The sequence below is a fragment of the Caloenas nicobarica genome, chromosome 16 (assembly GCF_036013445.1).
Source record: "Caloenas nicobarica isolate bCalNic1 chromosome 16, bCalNic1.hap1, whole genome shotgun sequence".
NCBI lineage: Eukaryota > Metazoa > Chordata > Aves > Columbiformes > Columbidae > Caloenas > Caloenas nicobarica.
Genome location: NC_088260.1, coordinates 12,794,540 through 12,814,207, shown reverse-complemented (window position 1 = coordinate 12,814,207; position 19,668 = coordinate 12,794,540). Strand labels below are relative to the sequence as shown.

Here is a 19,668-nt window from a genome sequence, read left to right as displayed (position 1 = left end):
ACACATGCAGACAAGATCCTCAGCTGGCAAAAATCGCCGCTGAGCTCCACGCGGCTCGATTCGTTCGCGCCACTCGCTTGCACGGGTTTTTTTTTTGCTCGTGACCCAACGGCAAAGCGGGGAGGGTCCGAGCGAGGCTGCCCAGCAGCCCCCTCCCAGGGCTCCCCCGTCCCCCCCCGTGCTTCCCCGGCCCCCGCTGAACAGATGGTGCCGATTTTTCGCAGGGGGAGCGGAGGAAACAAAGCCCAGAGCGCTGGGAGGCTGCAGCCTGTCTCCCAACTGCAGCCTGGGGGGTGACATCTGTGGGGACGTGCTGATGCATGGGGGTGTCTGTGGCGTGCCGAGCCCCGTGCTGAGCCGCGCTTATGCCTGCCTTCTCTCACTTTTCCTTCTCCTTTTTTATTTTTTTTTTTCTCTTTCTAGCTAAAGAAGCTCACGGACCCTTTGCAGGGATGCTGATGAAGCCAGAGGGCTGCCTGCCCCTCTCTGCCCAGCGCAGGACCAGAGGCTGACTGGGAAGCTGGCATGTTGTCCCCTCCAGCCCCTTCCATGCCCAGTGCTGCCCATCCTGCCCCTCGCCGTGCTTTCCACCAGTGATACACCCTGTTTTCCCCAAGACGTCACTTTGGGACAGAATGCTGCAGAAATCCAGCCTGCAGCCACAGCCCAGAGGAGTTTTGCAGTAAGACCAGTCGCTCAAAAGCCAAATATTTGCCCCTTCCCTGCCCTGGCATGGTTAAGCATCTCGAGCAGTGAATTTCTCTGCATACAAAGGGTGTTGAGGTCTGGGACTGCCATGGAAGAGAATGTGTTCAGCGTGCAGCAGATCCAGCCCAACGTCATCTCGGTGAGGCTCTTCAAGCGCAAGGTGGGCGGCCTCGGTTTCCTGGTGAAGGAGCGCGTCAGCAAGCCACCCGTCATCATCTCCGACCTGATCCGGGGAGGGGCTGCGGAGCAGAGTGGCCTCATCCAGGCTGGGGACATCATTTTAGCCGTCAATGGCAAGCCCCTGGTGGACGTGAGCTATGAGACGGCGCTGGAGATACTGAGAAGCATCGCCTCCGAGACCTACGTGGTCCTCATCCTGCGGGGCCCCGAGGGCTTCACCACTCACCTGGAGACCACTTTTGCAGGTGACGGGACGCCAAAAACCATCCGTGTCACCAGACCCCTCTGCCCGGCTCCAAAGGCGGTTGACTTGTCCAACCCAAACCCGCACAGCAAAGAGCAGCCAGCAGCCGAGCGCACCATGGGCTCCCTGTGGACAAGAGAGTTCGGGCGGGAGGTGGAGCCGATGGTCCACGTTAACGGCGTCGTTACCGGCAGCAAAGGGCAGGACGCTGGGAAGGGGAAGGAGGGTGCTTGTGGTCACCCTTGCCTCAACGGTGGCGTGGAAGACAATGAACTGCTCAAAGAAATCGAGCCCGTCCTGGATCTCCTGAAGAGCAGCAGTAAGGACGGCGATGGAGATGCACCCTCCAAGGTAGAGACAAGAGATATAGAAGTCCAGGTGGACTGGTAGGTCCCTAAATACTTTTTTTTTTTTTTTTACATTTGGTGAAATGTGCTGGCTTTGGCTGCCTAACGCGGCTGGTTTCGGTGTTGTTGGGCACCTCTGCAGAAACGGCTGCTCTCTGATGCAGCAGGATGGAGATGGAGAGGAAGGGATGCAAAAACAAGAAAGAGGGGGGTCGTGGATGATGAGGGGAAGATAGAAGAAATGAAAAATTAAGAGTAGATGGTGGAAGAAAGGGGGAAAGATGTGAACATGGGAAATCAGGGAGAGGGCAGGAGCGATGTTTTGCGGGAGCTGAGCTGTGCAATGTGGTGGATGGTGGGCTAGGCTGGGATTTGCTTCTCTTCTGTGTTCTCGATCACAGTTGGTTTTAAATCTTAAACAAAGTCCTGTGCCTCAGTTTCCCTACCTGCCAAATCAGATTTATGGTCACGTCTGCCCTTGTTATTCTGTTTCGGAGCTCTCCCCTTGAAATCCGCTGTTAATTAACTGCTGGAGAGGGAGAAGGAAGGTCAGACTGGCAGAGCACAATGCTTCCCAGGACAAATGAGTTCCAAAACCTTCTGCGATGTTAACAGTCGGGCTCTGGATTTGGGGAGGGGACAGGGGGAGCCCCAGTCCAGCTCCCACTGAAATCACGGGGAACCTCTGTGCAAGGGTGGTGGGACCTGCCTCGGGTGCTCCCTTCTTCTGGGAAGGGGGGAAACATTTCCCATTGAGGGCTCAGAAGTGCCCATCCCATGTCGAAACGCCGTTCACCCCCTCCGCCCTTTCTTGATCAGGCTAATCATTTCAATATGTGTACACACATATAACGAGGGTGGGGACATTCGGATGCTTGTCCCATCTTTCTTGAGAAGGATGAAGTCCCATCCTGCGCATGGAACCGCTTCATTTCTGATTTCTGCTCCTGCAAAGGGCCATGGGTGGGGTGCTGCCCACCTGATGATCTTGCTCGGCATTTCCCTGCCGTACAGACCATCGCTCTGAGCCGAAGCAGCTCCCCGCAGCCCTTCGTGCTTTGCAAAATGTTGTCGGTAGCTGTTTTTCTTTTGTACCAGCTCTCTCGCCTCCTGGCCGTTTATTAGCAATGATAAGTCACCTGCTCCTGTTGCCTTTCCCCAAGTCCCCGAACACATTTTAGTCGTGTCAAGTGCCGCGGCGGGTTGGGGCTGCCCTCAGTTATGGACTTGGCTGTAAAAACCAGGAGGATTTTTTTTCAGGAGGGTTTGCTGTTCTCGGCTCAGTGACAGAGGAATTTGTAACTTCAAGTTCCTTTGCTGCACCCGTTTCCTTAGGGAAGGGGAAAAAAATGGTATTTATTTATTTTTTATCAGAAACAATGAGGGATGAAAGGCAGAGCTGTTGGCTGCGGAGGAGCAGGATCCCTGCGGTGGGTTCCCTGCCCGGCTCAGCACCTGAGCTCCCAATCTCCCCCATCACAAACCAACACCCACGCTCTGTGCTTTGCATATATTTTTTAAAATTTTCAGTTGTTTTCATGCCGTCGTTTCTGCTCTCTCCCAAATGGTGCATTTTTTTCCGCGGAGGACATGCTTACTCAAAGCCCGTTAGGGTGATCACACTGAGTCAGAGCAGAAACAAAAAATCATCTCAGCTCGTTGCCAGTGGCGGGTGGCAGACGTCTGGGGACGAGCGGTGGCACCGGGCGCACTCGGGGACATCCTTCCCTGCTGTCCCCTCGCACATCCCCAGGTCTCCGCACACTGCTTTTTGTGTTTGGCTGCTTTCAGAAACTGCTGGTTTCGGTCTCTGCTGGGCAATAGAAGGTTATTTAACCCCCTGGAAGGCTGAGGGCTCCCTGCCCACGTCCTTTAATCAGCACCAACCCATCCCTGGGGGGCCCTGGTTTAAGCAACCGAAGAATTGAGACCCCGAAGGGGTTGGGCTTGACCACAAGTCCAAAAAAATGTGCCAGGGTGCTTAAAAATCTCTTCCATCCCTCTGTTTTTTTACAACTGCTGTGATGGAGCTGGGGGACACGATCTGGTGAAGCCGCCCAAGGGCACAATCCTGAGCATTGATAGAAGGTACAGTATCACCCTTCAAACTGTCCCTCAGTGTCCCCAGCCTGTGCCACCAGTGCAGGCTGTCTGAGGAAATTCTGCTCTGGCTTGGGGAAAGGATGAAAAATGTGATTTTTCTTTGAGTAGTTTCTTCTTTTCATAAAGAGATTAAACCCAGACGCTTTAAATTGACTTAAACTGAAGGACCTCAAACCAGCAAGAATATTAGTGAAGTGGGTACTCCACCAAAGCTCCACTCACTTCATTTTTTAAAATATCCTTTAAAAAAAAAGTCTATGTAATCTATGTACCTCAGGACTGAAAATCCACTTCTCAGTCAAAATTAGTCCTCAGTCTCCTTGATGAAAAGCTGCAGCCTCACTCTTGCGGTCGAACTCTGGATGAGCGAGAAGCCCTGGGCTGGAGCGGAGAAGTGGGAAAAGAGATATACTGCAGGGAGAACTTGTCGAGGGCTGCTCTGCTGGGTAAAGGGCATTTTGCAGCCGTCTTTCCTCCCACTCCTGCGACGGGCTGGAGATGATTCATCTCCCCGGCTTGGTCTCAGACAGAGCCGGGGCATCGTGAAGGTCTTCTACAGCCAGAGTGTTCTTGGTGCATAGGAGAAGCACAGAGAGGTCGGGAAGCGATGGGGAGCGGATAACTGGGGAGAATGTGTTGGTTGAACCCAAGGAAATGCCCACAGAATTTAAGTAAGCCAGATCAGATCGATGCGGCTCTCACGTCGTAGGCTGTGACTGCTCCAGGCTGGGGGGAGCAAGCAAAGCCAGCGTTAGTCAGAACAGGAATAGAGCTCGACCTAGACACCAGGCGGGTGCAAAACCTCGCTCAAGGTTGAGCTGGACACCTGCAGCCTGGATGACTTGGCCATCAATCCAGTTGGAGATGGGATCAATCCTGTCTTCTCGTGGTGCTGACCTTCACAGCCAGCAGCGCTTTGGCAGAGCTGGACCGGCTGGCAGAGCTGTGACAGCTTTCCCAGGGCAGAAAGGGCTGGTATAAGTGTGAGGTTTATGCAGAAGGAGCCAAACGCTTCTCGTTCGAGGTGACCTTTGCCGAAAATGATTCCAATCACACCTGATGCTTTGGGCTTCCAGCCCGTGTCTCTAATGTCACTTGCAAGGAAAACTGGAAATTGTTTCCAATAGGCACAATAGAACAAGAGGTGATGGTTTTAAACTAAAGGAGGGAGATTCCAGCTGGACATGAGGAAGAAATTGTTGGCCCTGAGGGTGGGGAGAGCCTGGCCCAGGTTGGCCAGAGAGGTGGTGGCTGAACCATCCCTGGAGACATCCCAGGCCAGGCTGGACGGGGCTCTGAGCAACCTGAGCTGGTGCAGATGTCCCTGCTCGTGGCAGGGGGGGCACTGGGGGAGCTGGGAAGGTCCCTTCCCACCCAAACTATTCTATGATTCTAAGTTTGCACTGGGGGAAAAAGTCAGTTTATCTGCATCCCGGCAGCCCTGGTCTGCATTCCCCAGGGCTGTTGTCCCTGCGGTGACCTGGCTTTTGCTCCCGGCTCATTTCCAGCTGTAAAGTGCCCCAGGTCCATGGTCATGCCTGTGGGGTGGGCTGCGACCACGGCTCAGTGTCTGCTACTCGGCTCAAGCCATCTGCAGTGAAGTCGATCCTAAAACCGAGCATGAAGAGGGGCGCAAGGTATGATGAGAGCTGGCATTTCTGCCATGAGGCTCACCGTGGGCTAGAAAACAAAAATAGGGTTTGATTCACTCGCTGCCAGCTAACCTGGGTCTGTTTTTCCCTCGGAGCTCTAGGGAGGTTGTCAGGTCCCGTCTTCCCCCCCTCTCCCCCCCACTGAGTTGCCAGTGTTTATTTTTCCTCTCAGGTCTATTCCATAACATGAACAGCATGATGGAAACATGGCAGTTTTGGTCCAAAAAGCAGCATCAGCAGCCCTGAGAGGGAGAAGTGTGCTGAGAGCAGGAATTCTGTTTATGAAGGGTTTCAAGGTTTCAGGCTCCATCCTGCATTGGAACAAACCCCGTAATTTTGCAGTTCTCGAAAAGAAAATTCTCTTCCTCCCACCTCCTTTGCCACCGCCAAAAATCTCTTTGTGTTGCTCAAAACATTTCATTTGCATTTCTGATGTCTTCATTATTCCGTACTTGGACACGAAACTTTAAAACCTCTGAAATGAAAAGGTTTCCCTGAAACTATCATGTTATTGCCGTTCTGCAAAATGGTGAAGGGGGAAGCTTTGGCGGTGAGTAACCCTCCCCTGCTCCCCCCGTGGATTCTTCCCCCTCGTCACTCTGACTATAATATATCAGTTGAATCCAGAGAGGCATTTTGTGCCTGCAAACAGCATATTCCACCCAAATATACCCCGTGGAGCCCTTTTGGACCAGTCTCCAAAGCATCCTTCACCTGCTCTGTACTGGTGCTGCCTCTTGCACCCCATGGGGTGGCTGATCTCCTTGTACGTGCTCCCAGCAGACAAACCCATGGCCCATGTATGAGCCCGTGGTCTCCCGACAGATCTGAATCACGTTTGGCCTCCAAATAAGATGCCGAGGCTGGAATCCTCCGGGTGCTCTTTGGGCACGGCTGGGTAGGGACGAGCGCGACGGCTACAGGTTGCATCTGACGCTGGCTGAATCGCAAATGATGCCAGTGGGACTTTGGGATCGCTTGGATCTCTTCCCAGGTCTTTATCTGTTGATGCCTACACAATGGCATTTATCAGCCTCGTATTTCACAGGTCTGTCTCCAAAGCTGCTCCGCGCAGCTTGCTCAGCTCGTTCGACCCTGATCCCAGCACTGAGCACAGCCCAGCCATGCTCTGACCTTCTGAGGGTGCTAGACCTTCTTCAAGCCGTGCCACGTGCTTGTTGGTGAGGTTTTTGTCCTCCTCCTTCAGTGCCATTCAAGCTCCCATTTCTCTTTTAGGAAGCGTTTTCTTGCTTTAGTCGTTCTGCAATCATCAGCTCCAGGCATGCTGGTCCCACTGCCTCATCCCACCTTTTGGAGTTATTCCTTCTGCTTCCAACGTTCTCACTTTCTTCCTGAGCTCTTCTCCGTCCTCTGCACCCTGCAAATCCCAGCTCCTGCCCCATTCCTTCTTCCGTCTTTCCTCCAAAGTTGTGCTGTTGTGTCAGATTTTGCTTTAACCCTCAAGGCGAGGAGTCTGCAGCCAGCACATCTTCCGACATTTCAGATGGTGAGAGCCTCCAGCGTCATGATAGCAAGGAAATATTAACTTCTGAGCATGCAATGCCCTCTGGAGTCCGCTTTTCCATGGGGCAAAAGAAAGGTGAGGCAAAGCCATTTACTCCAGCCTCTAGCACTGGAAGGAGGAGCAATGCACAGCAGAGCTTTGCCGCCGTCTCCGAGGACACTCCAGGAGAGGGGAATAAAGTAAAAACAAGGGATTTTTCATCCAAAGCTCAAAGTAAGCAAGGTGTGCACATGTGAGCTTCCCAAGCTCACACGCCCAAGCGCCAGCGTAGGGTTTTCAGCCACCGGGACGAGGGCTGGAAGGAATCTATCCCGATGGGCATCACGGCACGAGAGCCGTCGTCAGAGTGTGGACTTCGCATCATTATCGGTTCTTCCAAATTGGCCCCTGGGGACTGCAGTAGCGAGTGGTGCCTCTCATCTCTGCCTGGGAAATCAGATTCTTCTGCCAAGCAAATTGAAAGAAGCGAAGTGACAAACTTTCTTTTTGCTCCTTTTTTTTTTTTTTAATCTTCTTTCTTTTTGGAAAAATTTCTCAAAGGGCTGTCTCAGCAACTTCCCTTCTGCTCCATCACTCTGAGCACTGCAACATCATCAAATTAGTCAAAAGAAAACAGTGGTGCCTCTCATTTCTCCGAGCAGCCAGATGCTCTTTGCGAGGTGGGGCAGCATCTGAGGTTCTGCCTGCGCACCAGTGGGGGAGGGCAGGATCCCTTTTCCTTTTTATAAGAAACAAATCTTGCTTTCAGAACAAAAGATGGCCTCAGATGGGGTCCCTTCCTAAAAACCCGCTTTGGATCCAAGAGATCTCGCTAATACTATTTAACAGATCCGGCAGCGGGACCAGATCAGAGAGGGATCTCTGAATCCTGGATCTGGCCAAACAAGTGCCTTTGAGGACAGACCTACAGCATTGCTTCCAGTTCTTCAAAGACACTAAGTGATGATTTAAAAAATCCTGTTCAATGCCCCAGAGTGCCCAAGCTCCCCACTCCACTGCGGAGCTGCGAACGGGGCTGCTCCTGCCTCAAAACACCCCTTGGGGGAATCGCGTCCCCCCATCACCCCTGTGAATGTCCCTTTGGGCTCTCCCGTCAATGGAGTGCTTTTGGAAACGCTCTCTGGAGCTGAGCTCAGGCACGGTGTTTTCACCATCTGGCCAGGCTCCTGGAGCATGTGAGTGACATCCTCGTATGAACGTGGCAGGTCACCCTGCATCACTGCTGCTGGCTGGGCAAGCCAAGTCGAGAGAGGAAAATAACTGACCCAAAAGACCCTGTTCCTGCCTGAGCTCGCAAACAAGGCAGTTACAAGAAACGGGCAGGAAATATTTGTAAAATGAAGCAATTGATTTCTTTAAATTTTTTTTTTCCCCATCTGGGGTGAGGCTGCGGCTGCTCTGAATGGGCTTTTCTCTCCCTGTCTCTCTCCAAAAGACAGAGCCGGATACTTCTGGGCAGCCTCATCGGGGAGAGGTCTGTGCAGGGACACGTACCCGCAGCCCCTCCTCACCCCACACCGAACAAATCGCAGCACAACGCCAAGAAATACAACCGCGAGTTCAGTCTAATGGCTTTGTTGCAGCTCTGCTTGGCTGTGGTTTCAGAGCAGAGATGCAGGGGGAGGGCAGCACCTTGTTGCCTCGTTCCCACAGCTGTAAGTCCATCAGGAACAGTGATACACAACCAATTTCTGCCCCAGTTGCAAACATGCAATGGGATGTGGAGTGTTTGCTCCTGAGCATCCAACCCTTAACACCCACCTGGACTTCACCGTTCCTCAGGACGGAGCATCTTGCTGTCAAGTGATGCTTGAGGCCAATAAATGGGAGCAGGGACCCGCTCCAGCAATGCTTGGAGTAGACAAAGTAACCAGCAACGGTGATGATTTAGTTCAAGCATCTGGTCTTTTTCGGTGCTGTTGGCACACGTAACAGCATTTATGGCTTTGCTGGTGTGCAGACAATGAGATTATGTGTGCAGCCTCCCAGCCGCTGCTGCTGCCGAGTGATGGATTCCTCTCCGAGGTTCCCTCGTGCTGGCAGATGCCCATTTAGATGGGCTCGCAAACACCTTCCTGGAAACAGCGGGTCATGCCAGGTGCCTGCAGGGTGTGCTCAGTGTCATTTGGCGGCACCTGTGGGATATCTGGCACGTTGGGGTCTGTCTGCCCAAGCCGTTCCCGCCTGCAGAGAGGCAAAGGCTGCGTCCCAGGAGGCAGGTTCCCTCTGCTGAGCCCCAGGCACCAGTAAAGCCAAGGGATTTCTTCCATCACCTTCTTCCATTGTCTGGAGAACAGGAGCTGAGGGGAGACCTTCTGATCTCTGACCTGCCTGAAAGGAGCTTGGAGCCAGGGGGGGTCGGGCTCTGCTCCCCAGGAACAAGCGCCAGGACCAGAGGAAACGGCCTCAAGTTGCGCCAGGGGAGGTTGAGGTTGGATCTGGGGAACAATTTCTTCCCCAAAGGGCTGTGGGGCATTGGAACAGGCTGCCCAGGGCAGTGGTGGAGTCACCATCCCTGGAGGGGTTGGACAGACGGAGATGAGGGTCTCAGGGACATGGGGCAGTGCCAGGGGTGGGTTATGGTTGGACTCGATGCTCTTGAGGGGCTTTTCCAACCAAAATGATTCCATGATTCTATGGATTTAGTGCTTGTGTCTTGATTTTGGGCCAGTCACAGGGAGCAGCACATTGGCAGCTACATGAGATGGCTCGTGTGTGCTCATCATTTCATGTGCTCCGTGGCTCTGTGCTGACCTGCCTCTGCTCCCCCTGCTCTGACGGGGCTCAGGGCAAGAGAACAGGCATGTGCAGCCATGGAAATGAGTGTTTTCCAAGGGATTTAATAGCTGGCCTTAACTTAGTAGGAAGAGCCAGACTGACTGAATTTTCATCCTGCTAATTCTCTATCTGCTGCTGGAATTCTCTGGATGAAGGTAGGCTGGAGGTGTCAGGAGACCCTGAGCTTCACTTTGGGATGGGCTGGTGGAGGGCAGAGCGGGTACGGTGCGGTTCATCGTTGTCCCCAGCCCCGGGACCTGCGTGGCTGCCACTGCGTAGCAGAGACCCGGGACCTGTTGTCTTTGGCTGCGGCTGTGCGGTGCAGCGGGTGGGGTTTCTTGTGGTTTATCTGATGGAAACCCTTTCATGTGCTTGTAGGAGCCAAGTCACAAAAAACCAGCTTTTTTTATTTTGCCTGGAGGGGTATAGAAAACCCAGTCAAAACCATGCCTATTGCATGCGTACCTCCTCACTTGCACCGAGCTGGCCGCTTTCACCCCAAGGCAACCAATGTTTGGAAGGTGTCCAGCAGCCTGGTGTCATGTTTTGGCAGCTGAGCATTGCTCGGTAAAGGTAGAAAAACTACAGAAAGCTTAGAGCACAGGGAGATCATCTTTAAGTGAAGTGTTTTCCTTAAGCCATACCTAAAGACACAAGCTGGGGGGCAAGGAGGATTGTGAAACTGAATTTGTTTTACATCTGTATCTTCCTGCGATGGTGTCAAGAGCACTGTGCTGGTGTGAATTATGCCCTGAGCGCGTGTGTCCTGCTTTGGTCGGTGCCCAGAGCCCGCTGTCGTTAATGGAAAAGCTCATTATTGACTTTGGTGGGCATCTGGAAGACTTTTAAGAACTGACAGCGGGAGGAGAACAATTGCCAGGGTGCATTACCTGGATGGGCATTACCAGGATGAGCAAGGGCGAAGGCAACGTGGACATGAGCCCACTGCAGCCCGTGGCCCCACAGAGCTCCATCCCACGTGCGGTCCCACCTGGGTGGTTGGTGCCATCGGTGCGGATGCCGCAGCCCATCTTCTTTGAATGTCACGTCTCTAAACCCCATTTGGTTTTGTGTTTCGTGAGAGCTCATGCAGCAGTGGTTTTCCATCACCTGCCTGCATGGCATTTAGCAGCCTCGCCGACGTCCCGTGGTACGTTCTCCAGACAGAACGTGCATTGTAGACTCTGTGCACCGTGAGTTACACCCGTCTCACTGCACAGGCCAGGGTAGATAGCGCTGGGGCATCCTCAGTCTTACCAACACCTCCGGTTCCATGGAGGCAATCCATCAGTTCACTGGAATAAAATCGCTTGCACTCGCCAGCATTTGCAGCATCAGTAAAGGTCAGGAAGAAGAGAGAGAGCTGTCTTTTCCTCTTGGGAGCCACCTATTTTTTCTTGGCTTTTATTTTTCCTCTCTTCAGCTCATAAACACCAAGCTGCTCTGCAAACCCAGCTGGTTTTGCTATGAGATTTTGCTATGAGATTTTGCAAAGAGGTTTTGCAGCTGGAAGTGCATGCGGGTCTCCTTCCCCCAGCTCCGTGCTTGCTTTCGCGGGGCTCCAGCTTGGGTTTTGGGGTGCAGAGGGTCCGGTGTGTGACCCCACTAGAGCCAGTGTTGGGCTTTCCTGCTGTTTTGCAGGCACCGCGCTCACCCGGGTGGTGCAATTTCCATTGTGTTTGGGTTGTCCTCGCTGCGGTGATTCATTGCCTCGGCGCAGGCAAAGTGTTTCCTCCTTCCCACAGGGCGATGTGCGAGTTTTCACTCCTGCGGGAAGCAGCTGGAGCGGGTCCCAGAGCCGTCGATCTGGAACCTGGTCCCACCACCCAGCCACCTTCCAGCCTGCTCACCCAAACTGGTTTTAACCCTTTAGTTTCAGGGAAGGGGAAAACAAGCTGCAGAAAGCCTTACCAGCCCGGATGGAGAACGACCGTGTCTTTGGTGACCTGTGGGGGAAGAGCAATGTGCCCGTGGTCCTGAACAACCCCTACTCTGAAGCAGAACAGGTAAGAGCCCATGTCTTGTGCTGCTTTGGATGGGAAGGGGCTTTGGGGAACGTGACTCATCCTGGTGGGCTCTCACACCATGGAGAACCTGCAAGAACTACCCTGAAGACCTTTGATCCCAAGAGTTGACGGGGTGTAGAGCCCATTTGGTCCAGAAGCTGAATTCCCCGTGGTTCGGGCAGGTTGTAGGTCACCAGAGAACTATGTTTGTCACCCAAGGGGCTGGAGTGGGATGGGAGCACAGCCAGGGACCAGGACTGTGAAACCTCCCTCGGGACCATCGTCCCTTTTTGTGGCAAAAAGCCGAGTTGCATCGTTAAGTTCTTTTTGATTTATACGACGGTAATTCAATAGAGCACTTCAGATAATATGTTGTACGGTGCCTTTTCATCTCCTCACGCTCTACAGACATAAATTCTCAGGCTTCCTTGCCAAAAGTGGATTAACTCCACCTAGTAGCAAAGCCAGAGATGTAAGACAGACCCTGACGGGGCAAGATCACTTTGGGGAAAACATGACGTGTGTGAGCACTGACGAGCCTGTTTGGGCAAACTATCTCTATGATGGGATTAACCAGGAGCAGGGCAGGACACAGGAGACCAGCCTGGGGACTGTCTGCTCCCCTTGTCCCACTATATTTCTCCAGGTGACTGGTTTCCAGAAAAGCGATTAAACAGTCATATGAAGAATTCAGAGAAAATCAGTATTTCCTCAGCTCAGGAATGTCCTTATGTGCAGACCGCCCCAGGGTGGGTGCCACTCGTGTTGTGGCTGTCCCCCGGATGTTGACCGTGACCTTGACACCCAGTAGTGTCCAGCAGCACCTCCCAGGCCACGGCTCTGTCGGGGGATGTTTTTCCATTTCACGGACGTTTTGCGAAATGCAAAGCCAGAAGCAAGGGCTGAGGTCACACAAGGTGACGTGGTCCCTTCATACCCATGGAGGTGACATAGTCTTGGCTGCGGTGGCTTAACTCTTAACTCCTGGGACTCCTGAGCAGAACAATGTCCACGTGCACGTTTTCAGCACGCATAGTGTCAGAGGCTCACGGGACACACGACACCCACTGTGCGGGTGCTGATGCACACACAGGGTGGCTGAGATGCTCCCGCCCGTGCTGCATGGTTTTAACCAACCTGGTTGGGTGCTTAGATGTAGTTGGGAATGATTTCCACCCTCCCCTCGCCTGGCTGCAGCTCAGCACAGACAACCTAACGCTGGGTATCGTCCTACATCGGCACCTCGGGCAGCCCCATGTCCCACCGCACGGTTAATTCACTGTGGCAGGTATCATGAGCCCAAGGACAGGTCACAGCTCCGGTCCCTTTGCCCCAGCTCTGGAAAGATGCTGTCCCTGCCTCCTTTGCTAAGCTCCTTGCAAGTACATGTCTGTCTACAAGCACTTTATAACCTTCTGTGTTCAGAGCTTAATTCCTCACCGTGTTAAGGCTGCCAAAACCCCCAGTCTTAAGCTGATATTAAACTCTTTATTATTTTTTTTTCTTTTTCACTAGATGTGCAGCTTTCTTTTGATCCTTCTTATCCCCAGACTGGTATGCCTGCTCTTCTGGAGTCAGTTTGGTTTTTCCCCTATGCTCCCTGCAGCCATTCCCCAAGCTGTCAAGCAACTGAACTTCTTGCAAGCTACAATAAATATTGCTAACAAGGGGCAAGTCAAGACAGGTGTGAGCTTTCTATAAACGTTGTTCTTTAAAGCAGGATTTGGTGGATTCACTTGCCCAGGTGGGGAATTCTCACTGAGGCTTGTAATAAGGTGCTAAAAGACCTGTTAGTCATCAATCCCTATTCCTTTTATTTTTATTTTTTTTTTCCAAATCAGGCAGTGTGCTTTGCTTGTTCACCAGGAACCCAAGCCCCTGACCCTAAACCTGACCCATGGAAAGTTGCTGTGACCGCCCCAGCCCAGGTCCTGTGTGAGTTGCGTTTCAGCCTGTACAGGTTGGTTTGTCAGGAGCTCCAGGGTAACCGGTGGATTTTGCATCCATGTAGCTACCAGGAAGAGTCACATCAGCTCTGCACTTGTAAGAATGATTTACAGCTTTATAAAAACAAAAAACACACTTTGAGCTAGCGGGGTTAATGCAGTCTGGAAGGAAATGTCAGTGTGCCAATACATCCACAACCAGGGCTAATGCTGCAGACCTCGTCCTCCCACAGTCGCAGGGTGACATACGCCACGGTCGCGGGGACTCCTGACAGCCAGCTGGGATGCGGGAGGAAAGCTGAGGACCCATTGAGCTCCCTGGGTCCGCAGAACGGGAGATGCTCCCTGCCATCCTGGGGCTGGACGCGTTTCTGCCCGGCATCTGTGCAAGCCGCAGACAGCTCGCACGCTGCAGCCTGATGATAAGTGCCAACACGCTCCCTTGGAAAAGAGGTTTGCATAATGCATGTGCGCCCCGACAGCTACGTTCGTCTCTCCGTTTGTCCCACTCTTGAGTCACTAATATCACAGCTGCCTAATTAAAACATGAAAGGATCTCACGCAACCTCCCTGACAGAAGCAGGGGTAATATTTGGCTTCAGCTGTGCTGCACAGGAAAGGCATCCACACACACACACAAAGCTCTTTCCCAGTTTCTGCTGGGTGTTGCTCTCTCCACAGCTGCTGACAGACCTGGCACCCCGGTTTCTTGTAGGTGGTGTCACCTCGGCTGCTCCAGCCCCGATGGCATCCCAGGAATTCGCCGTGTCTCTGCACTGTGACCCTCTTTCAGCAAAGATTCAAACTCTGCTAGTTCTGCAGGGAAAAGACAGAAAGGAAAGGAAGAAGTTTTGAGAGAGGTTGAAGGTAGAACATCTGTAGGCAGATCTTAAGCAACCGATGTCCACCAGCTTGGACCACGAACTCGTTCTCTCCAAAGATGGGGTCATTGCTATATCTGCATTCATAACACGCTCTTGAGCCAGATCTGCTCTTGCAAGATGTGGTTTAGCAGCCCATCTCCTAAGCTGCACCAAAGCCCCATCAGCAAGTCAAAACTAAATCAGAATAAAAAACTGGTGCTGAATACATCCAACACGTTCTGCTTGGTGATTGCTGGCTGGCAGGTGGAAGTACAGGTGAGGGTTGGTTTTGTTTGCATTTTTGAGTGGCAGTTTGCAACTACATTTTACCAATGTCATGGAGCCGCTCTGAGCAATCACGCTCAGGAGAAAGGTGGCAAATTATCCCCTTCCATCCTGAGGGTGGCCCGGTTTGGTTCAGAGAGCACAGGATGCTGTTAGTGGCTCAGGAATGGTTTAATTCTCTTAAAAGAGTAAAGCAAGCAGAATAAAATGACCAAGAACTTCCAGTGCCATAATTCAGGTCAGATTCCCCAAAACAGAAAACAAAAACCACTTAAAAATAGTGCTGTTCCAGGACTATACCTAGGAGGTTCTTTTTATTTCCTACAAGTTTTACGTATGGAGTCTTATATTTGTTTTCTGTGGCCTGGAAAGGGGAAGCTGAGATCCACTGTGTGGTCATCTGGCTCCAGGGGCTAGGACTTCGAAACACTCCTTGGGAAGATCACAGGACTTGTGACATGAGGAACGTCACAGAGACCCGTGACAGCACAGCCTGTGGTGTGCAGAGAGTGGTTTTTGGAAACTGTGAGGACCAAAGAGGGTCCTGCCAAGGGGTCACGTTATAAACCTCTCCCCCTCCATCCTCTCTGTTCCCAGCATCTGCTTTAGTGTGCGGTGTTACACTGTGAGCCTCAGGCCACCTGACAGCAAAATCGCTATTTTCCAGGGGAAAAAAGTGTGGAGCATATGGTAAAAACAAGGACTGGGCAAAAAATACGGCCAACATTGCCACCAGAGCAATGGAGCGGTGTCTGGAGCGGCATCAGTCTTGCAATTAATCAGGCATCAATCTCCCTCTGCTTCAGAAAAACAATGAACTAGTTAGATCTGGAGCCTCATCTGCTTTTGTCATCCTTGTGGCCCCTGTTGCTTTCCTTCCTGGGTTTGCTCATTAGCAAAAGTGCTTGTTCTGAAACAAGACCTCCTTCCACCGTGTGCTGGTTCTTCTTCAGTTGGTCCTTTGGGCTGCGATGTTGGATTTGTGCTGTTGCTGCAGCTGTGACGTGAGCCCAGAGCCACCAAAAAGAAGAGTGAGACTCTCCACGGCTCTGCTGAAGTCAGTGCCGTCTTTAAAACACCTTGCAGATGGATTAGAAAGGGACACGAGCTCCAGGATTCATGTAGGAAGACCATATCAAAAGTTGGTCCAAGCCCAGATCTTCCTTGCAGAGCTGTAAGCCTTTAAGTGATGGAGGCTTTGACAGGACGCTCTGGTGTGGGATCAAGTCTCCCCTTGAAACCTGCAGCAACACCGTGGTGACTGCGGTGACTAATTCCACCCTGCTATAAGATCTGATTCCTAAAAGAATTGTCTCTGCTTCCCAGCACCGCCGCAGATCTCGCTGTCCCCTGACATGCTGGCAGACACTAATTGCTCTTTAAGTGCTCGGGATAAATAAGGGTCACAGTAGAAACACGAGATATTATCTGTGAAAACGTGCAAACACAAGCTCTTGCAGCCAGCTCTTCTCCTGACAAACTCTCTACTGGCTGAGACTTTACTTAACGTTGGCTTATAACTGGAGATGTGCTGGATGAGCACACTCTGATGCAGAGATTCAGAGCTGAGATTAAAGTCTCCAACTATACATAATTCAGCAACCCTCCCACCTGCATAATTTATCCATCCTTATTCCTACAATCTTGCAGCATTGATATCAAAGGAGATGTGCTGTTGGCTTGCTCAGAGGAACGATGGGCTGTTAGGTCTATCTTACAGTGCTCGTATTAGTGAGGCAGAGTTTGGCACGTGTAAAATCTGAGCAGGTGAAGCTCCTTAAAGAAAAAATCTAATACATTTTAAAGAGGTAAGTCTTCCACTGGGAAATTTGGACATGATGGGAAACTTGAACGCGAACACTTCCCTGGTTTTTAACTCTTCTTCTACAGGTTTGGCTCTTCTGTAAAAGGAGGGTGGCTTCTCAATTGCATTGAGCGTTAGTTGCTCCATTGTAGGATGCCAATATTTGGATCATATACCTTGTCTCAACATATTATCACTAGGATTTAAGCACGGGCATCCACTAATACAAGATGCTGCTTGTTGTTATGGCCTTTTTCCTGTATCTCATTGACAAATACTAACCCTGTGCCTGGTTCTTGTTCAGCCACCGCCATCCGGGCGGCAGTCCCCGACTAAGAACACGGTGAATGGAAGTCCTTCCAAATGCCCGCGGTTTGTCAAAATCAAGAACTGGGAGACAGGCTCCGTGCTTCACGACACGCTGCATCTCAAGACGGCGATGGTGAGTAGGCTTGATAGGTCTGGCCAAAAGTTGTCTGAGCATAAGAGAGTGGATCACAGTGTTTCCAAGGTGGCGTCACCCGGAAATGCAGAACTGGATGAATTCAGGCCAATCTTCTTGTCTCTGGTGGTGGCTGAATTTCAAACATCTGGTGCAATAAGCTGGGTGAGAGGGAAGCCCCTCTGGGATAAATCAGGAAAAGCACATGACTTCATGCCAAGCTGGGGCAAGAATCTCATGAGCCCCAATTGTCCATATCGGGTGGGACAAGAAATGGCAGCACATGCTTGAGCTGTCTTACATGTTACCCATAGGTGTGAAAACAACTAAGCTGGAAACGTCCTTGTTTGTCAAAGATGCCACCGACTTCTGCATGGCTAATTGTTGACTTCCCCCAGCCCAGCTCATGTAACCAAAAGCACTGCAGTAACCCAAGACATATTTGTCTCCTTCTGTCTCCTCAGTCCACTGCGTGCACCGAGCAGATCTGCATGGGCTCAGTGATGACCCCCAGCCAGCATGTCCGCAAGCCAGAAGATACCAGGACAAAAGAGGAGGTGCTCCTCTTGGCTAAGGACTTTATTGACCAGTACTACTCCTCCATAAAGAGGTAAGTATTGGCTGGAGAAGGTCGCAGGCCCTGGCTGCTGCTTATGCTGAGAAGTTGTAGGAGATGTTGAGGAGGCTGTAGCATGGAGGGTGTTGGTCTCTTCTCCCAAGTAGCAAGTGATAGGATGATATGAAATTGCCATAAGTTGTGCCAGGGGAGCTTGAGGTTGGATGTGGGGAACGATTTCTTCCCCAAAGGGCTGTGGGGCATTGGAACAGGCTGCCCAGGGCAGTGCTGGAGTCACCATCCCTGGAGGGGTTGGACAGACGGAGATGAGGTTCTCAGGGACATGGGGCAGCGCCAGGGCTGGGGGAACGGTTGGACTCGGTGATCTTGAAGGTCTTTTCCAGCCAAAATGATTCTCTGATTCTCTGATACTGTGTCCCATATGATCTGATCTTTCACACCGGTGAGTCAAAGCAGGGTGAGCCTGTGCTCCTCCACATTCAGCTGCTTCTTCAGGGGAGTTTCATTCCCAGTACTTTTTATGTACCTCTGTGGAAATTCCTGACCTCTCCCATTTGTCATCTCTTCTGTGCTTAAGAAAGAACTCAAGCCCAGGTGGAGAGCAGCAGGATTCCCTGCCCTCCACCCGGGTTGCTGACTGACACCTCCTCTGTTCCCCACTCACGCAGATCTGGCTCCAAGGCCCACATGGAAAGGCTGGAGGAAGTGACCAAGGAGATTGAAGCCACTGATACCTACCAGCTGCGGGACACAGAGCTGATCTACGGAGCCAAGCACGCCTGGAGAAATGCAGCCCGCTGCGTGGGCAGGATCCAGTGGTCCAAGCTGCAGGTGAGCACCAGCACAGCTGGCAGGTTGCCTGGCCAAGGATGCACTGAAGTTCTGGAGAAGCAAATCTTGCTCTTCAAATACCCAGAGAAGCCCAGCACAGGTACGGTTGGGGCTGTTCAGCCCACAGCAGGTACCATCTCCTCGACAGCTTTGGGGGTGCGCAGGCTGGGGAGTCAGCAGGAGCTGGAAAAGCAGCTGTGGGGTTGGTGTAGCTGAGGTCTCTGTGTCTGAAATGGGGCCGACTCAAATATGGTGCTCTAGAGATTTTCCAAAATGAGATACTGCTCCAATATCTTGCATGCTGCTTCCAAAACTACTGTTCTGCCTGAAGAGAGGCAGCAGTACACACTCATCCTTGGTACAGAGATGTGATGGCAGGAGAAGCTTTGGCTCAGTGCCCTTTTGAGTAGCTGGAAGTGTAAGGTAGGGTCTAAATTGGTGATCTCTGATGGAATCCCTTGGTACAGAGATGACGTCTCTCTCTGTAACCTAGAGTACAGCTCAGGTGGTGCTGAGCAGTTCTTGCGGCTGCCTGGGCCTGGGAGGCTGGGTCTCCTTCACTCCCAGCGCAGCCTTCAGTTCTTCTCTTCCGCTGTTTGTTTTGGCATATCTGAACTCTGGGAGGAGCCATTTCTGCAAGAAGTTGCCTTCAAGCCTCCTGTTGACCCTCTTTCCTGGTTTCCCCATCCTTTTGTAGATGCCCCATTCAGGGAAACACTCAAGGTCAGGTTGGACAGGGCTCTGAGCATCCTGGTTTGGTTGAAGATGTCCCTGCTCATGGCAGGGGCTTGGACTAGATGAGCTTTGAAGGTCCCTTCCAATCCAAACCCATTCTCTCAGTGCATCTCAGGCCTGATTGATACCTGTCCCATTTCAGCATCGAGTCTTGGTCTACAAGAGACAAAGAGCAGAAACCAGAACTGTTGGTGGATAAGCAAGGAACAGCAGCAGGTTGAGAGCACTGCACTGAGGAGGCTTTGCCTGAGCAGCAGATGACTCTCCAAAGCAGAAGGGGCAGCTGGATTAGACATCCACGTGTTGTAAAGACAGAGAAAGCCTCTAGGGCTTTCCCTGTGCTGTGTTTCTTCTGCTTGGCTCTGCCCTAGGAGCTGGAGCATCTCGTAGCATTACCACAATTGCTTCCACTCTTTCAGGTGTTTGATGCCCGGGACTGCACCACAGCCCATGGAATGTTCAATTATATCTGCAACCACATCAAATACGCCACCAACAAAGGCAACCTCAGGTGAGCCACCAGCGTTTCTATCCGAAGGACTCTGAATGTGTGGGAACCCAGCTCTGGGCCTTGCTGACATTGTCTAAGGAGATGGTTGTAGCCAGCACCTGCCCCAGGGAGCGTTAGAGGGACCTGCTGTC

General features: G+C 52.0%; 1 protein-coding gene across 2 annotated transcripts in view; it reads left to right on the top strand.

Annotated features, from left to right (window-relative positions):
• Positions 1-19,668, top strand: part of NOS1 (nitric oxide synthase 1) — an 84,019-nt gene that overhangs the window by 32,498 nt on the left and 31,853 nt on the right. For both annotated transcript variants that reach the window (XM_065646766.1, XM_065646767.1), the window contains exons 2-7: positions 424-1,518; positions 11,411-11,543; positions 16,746-16,883; positions 17,348-17,493; positions 18,129-18,291; positions 19,446-19,537. In XM_065646766.1, the coding sequence (XP_065502838.1) occupies positions 797-1,518; positions 11,411-11,543; positions 16,746-16,883; positions 17,348-17,493; positions 18,129-18,291; positions 19,446-19,537 (1,394 nt within the window). In that variant the 5' untranslated portion in view covers positions 424-796. The remainder of the gene's footprint in view (positions 1-423; positions 1,519-11,410; positions 11,544-16,745; positions 16,884-17,347; positions 17,494-18,128; positions 18,292-19,445; positions 19,538-19,668) is intronic.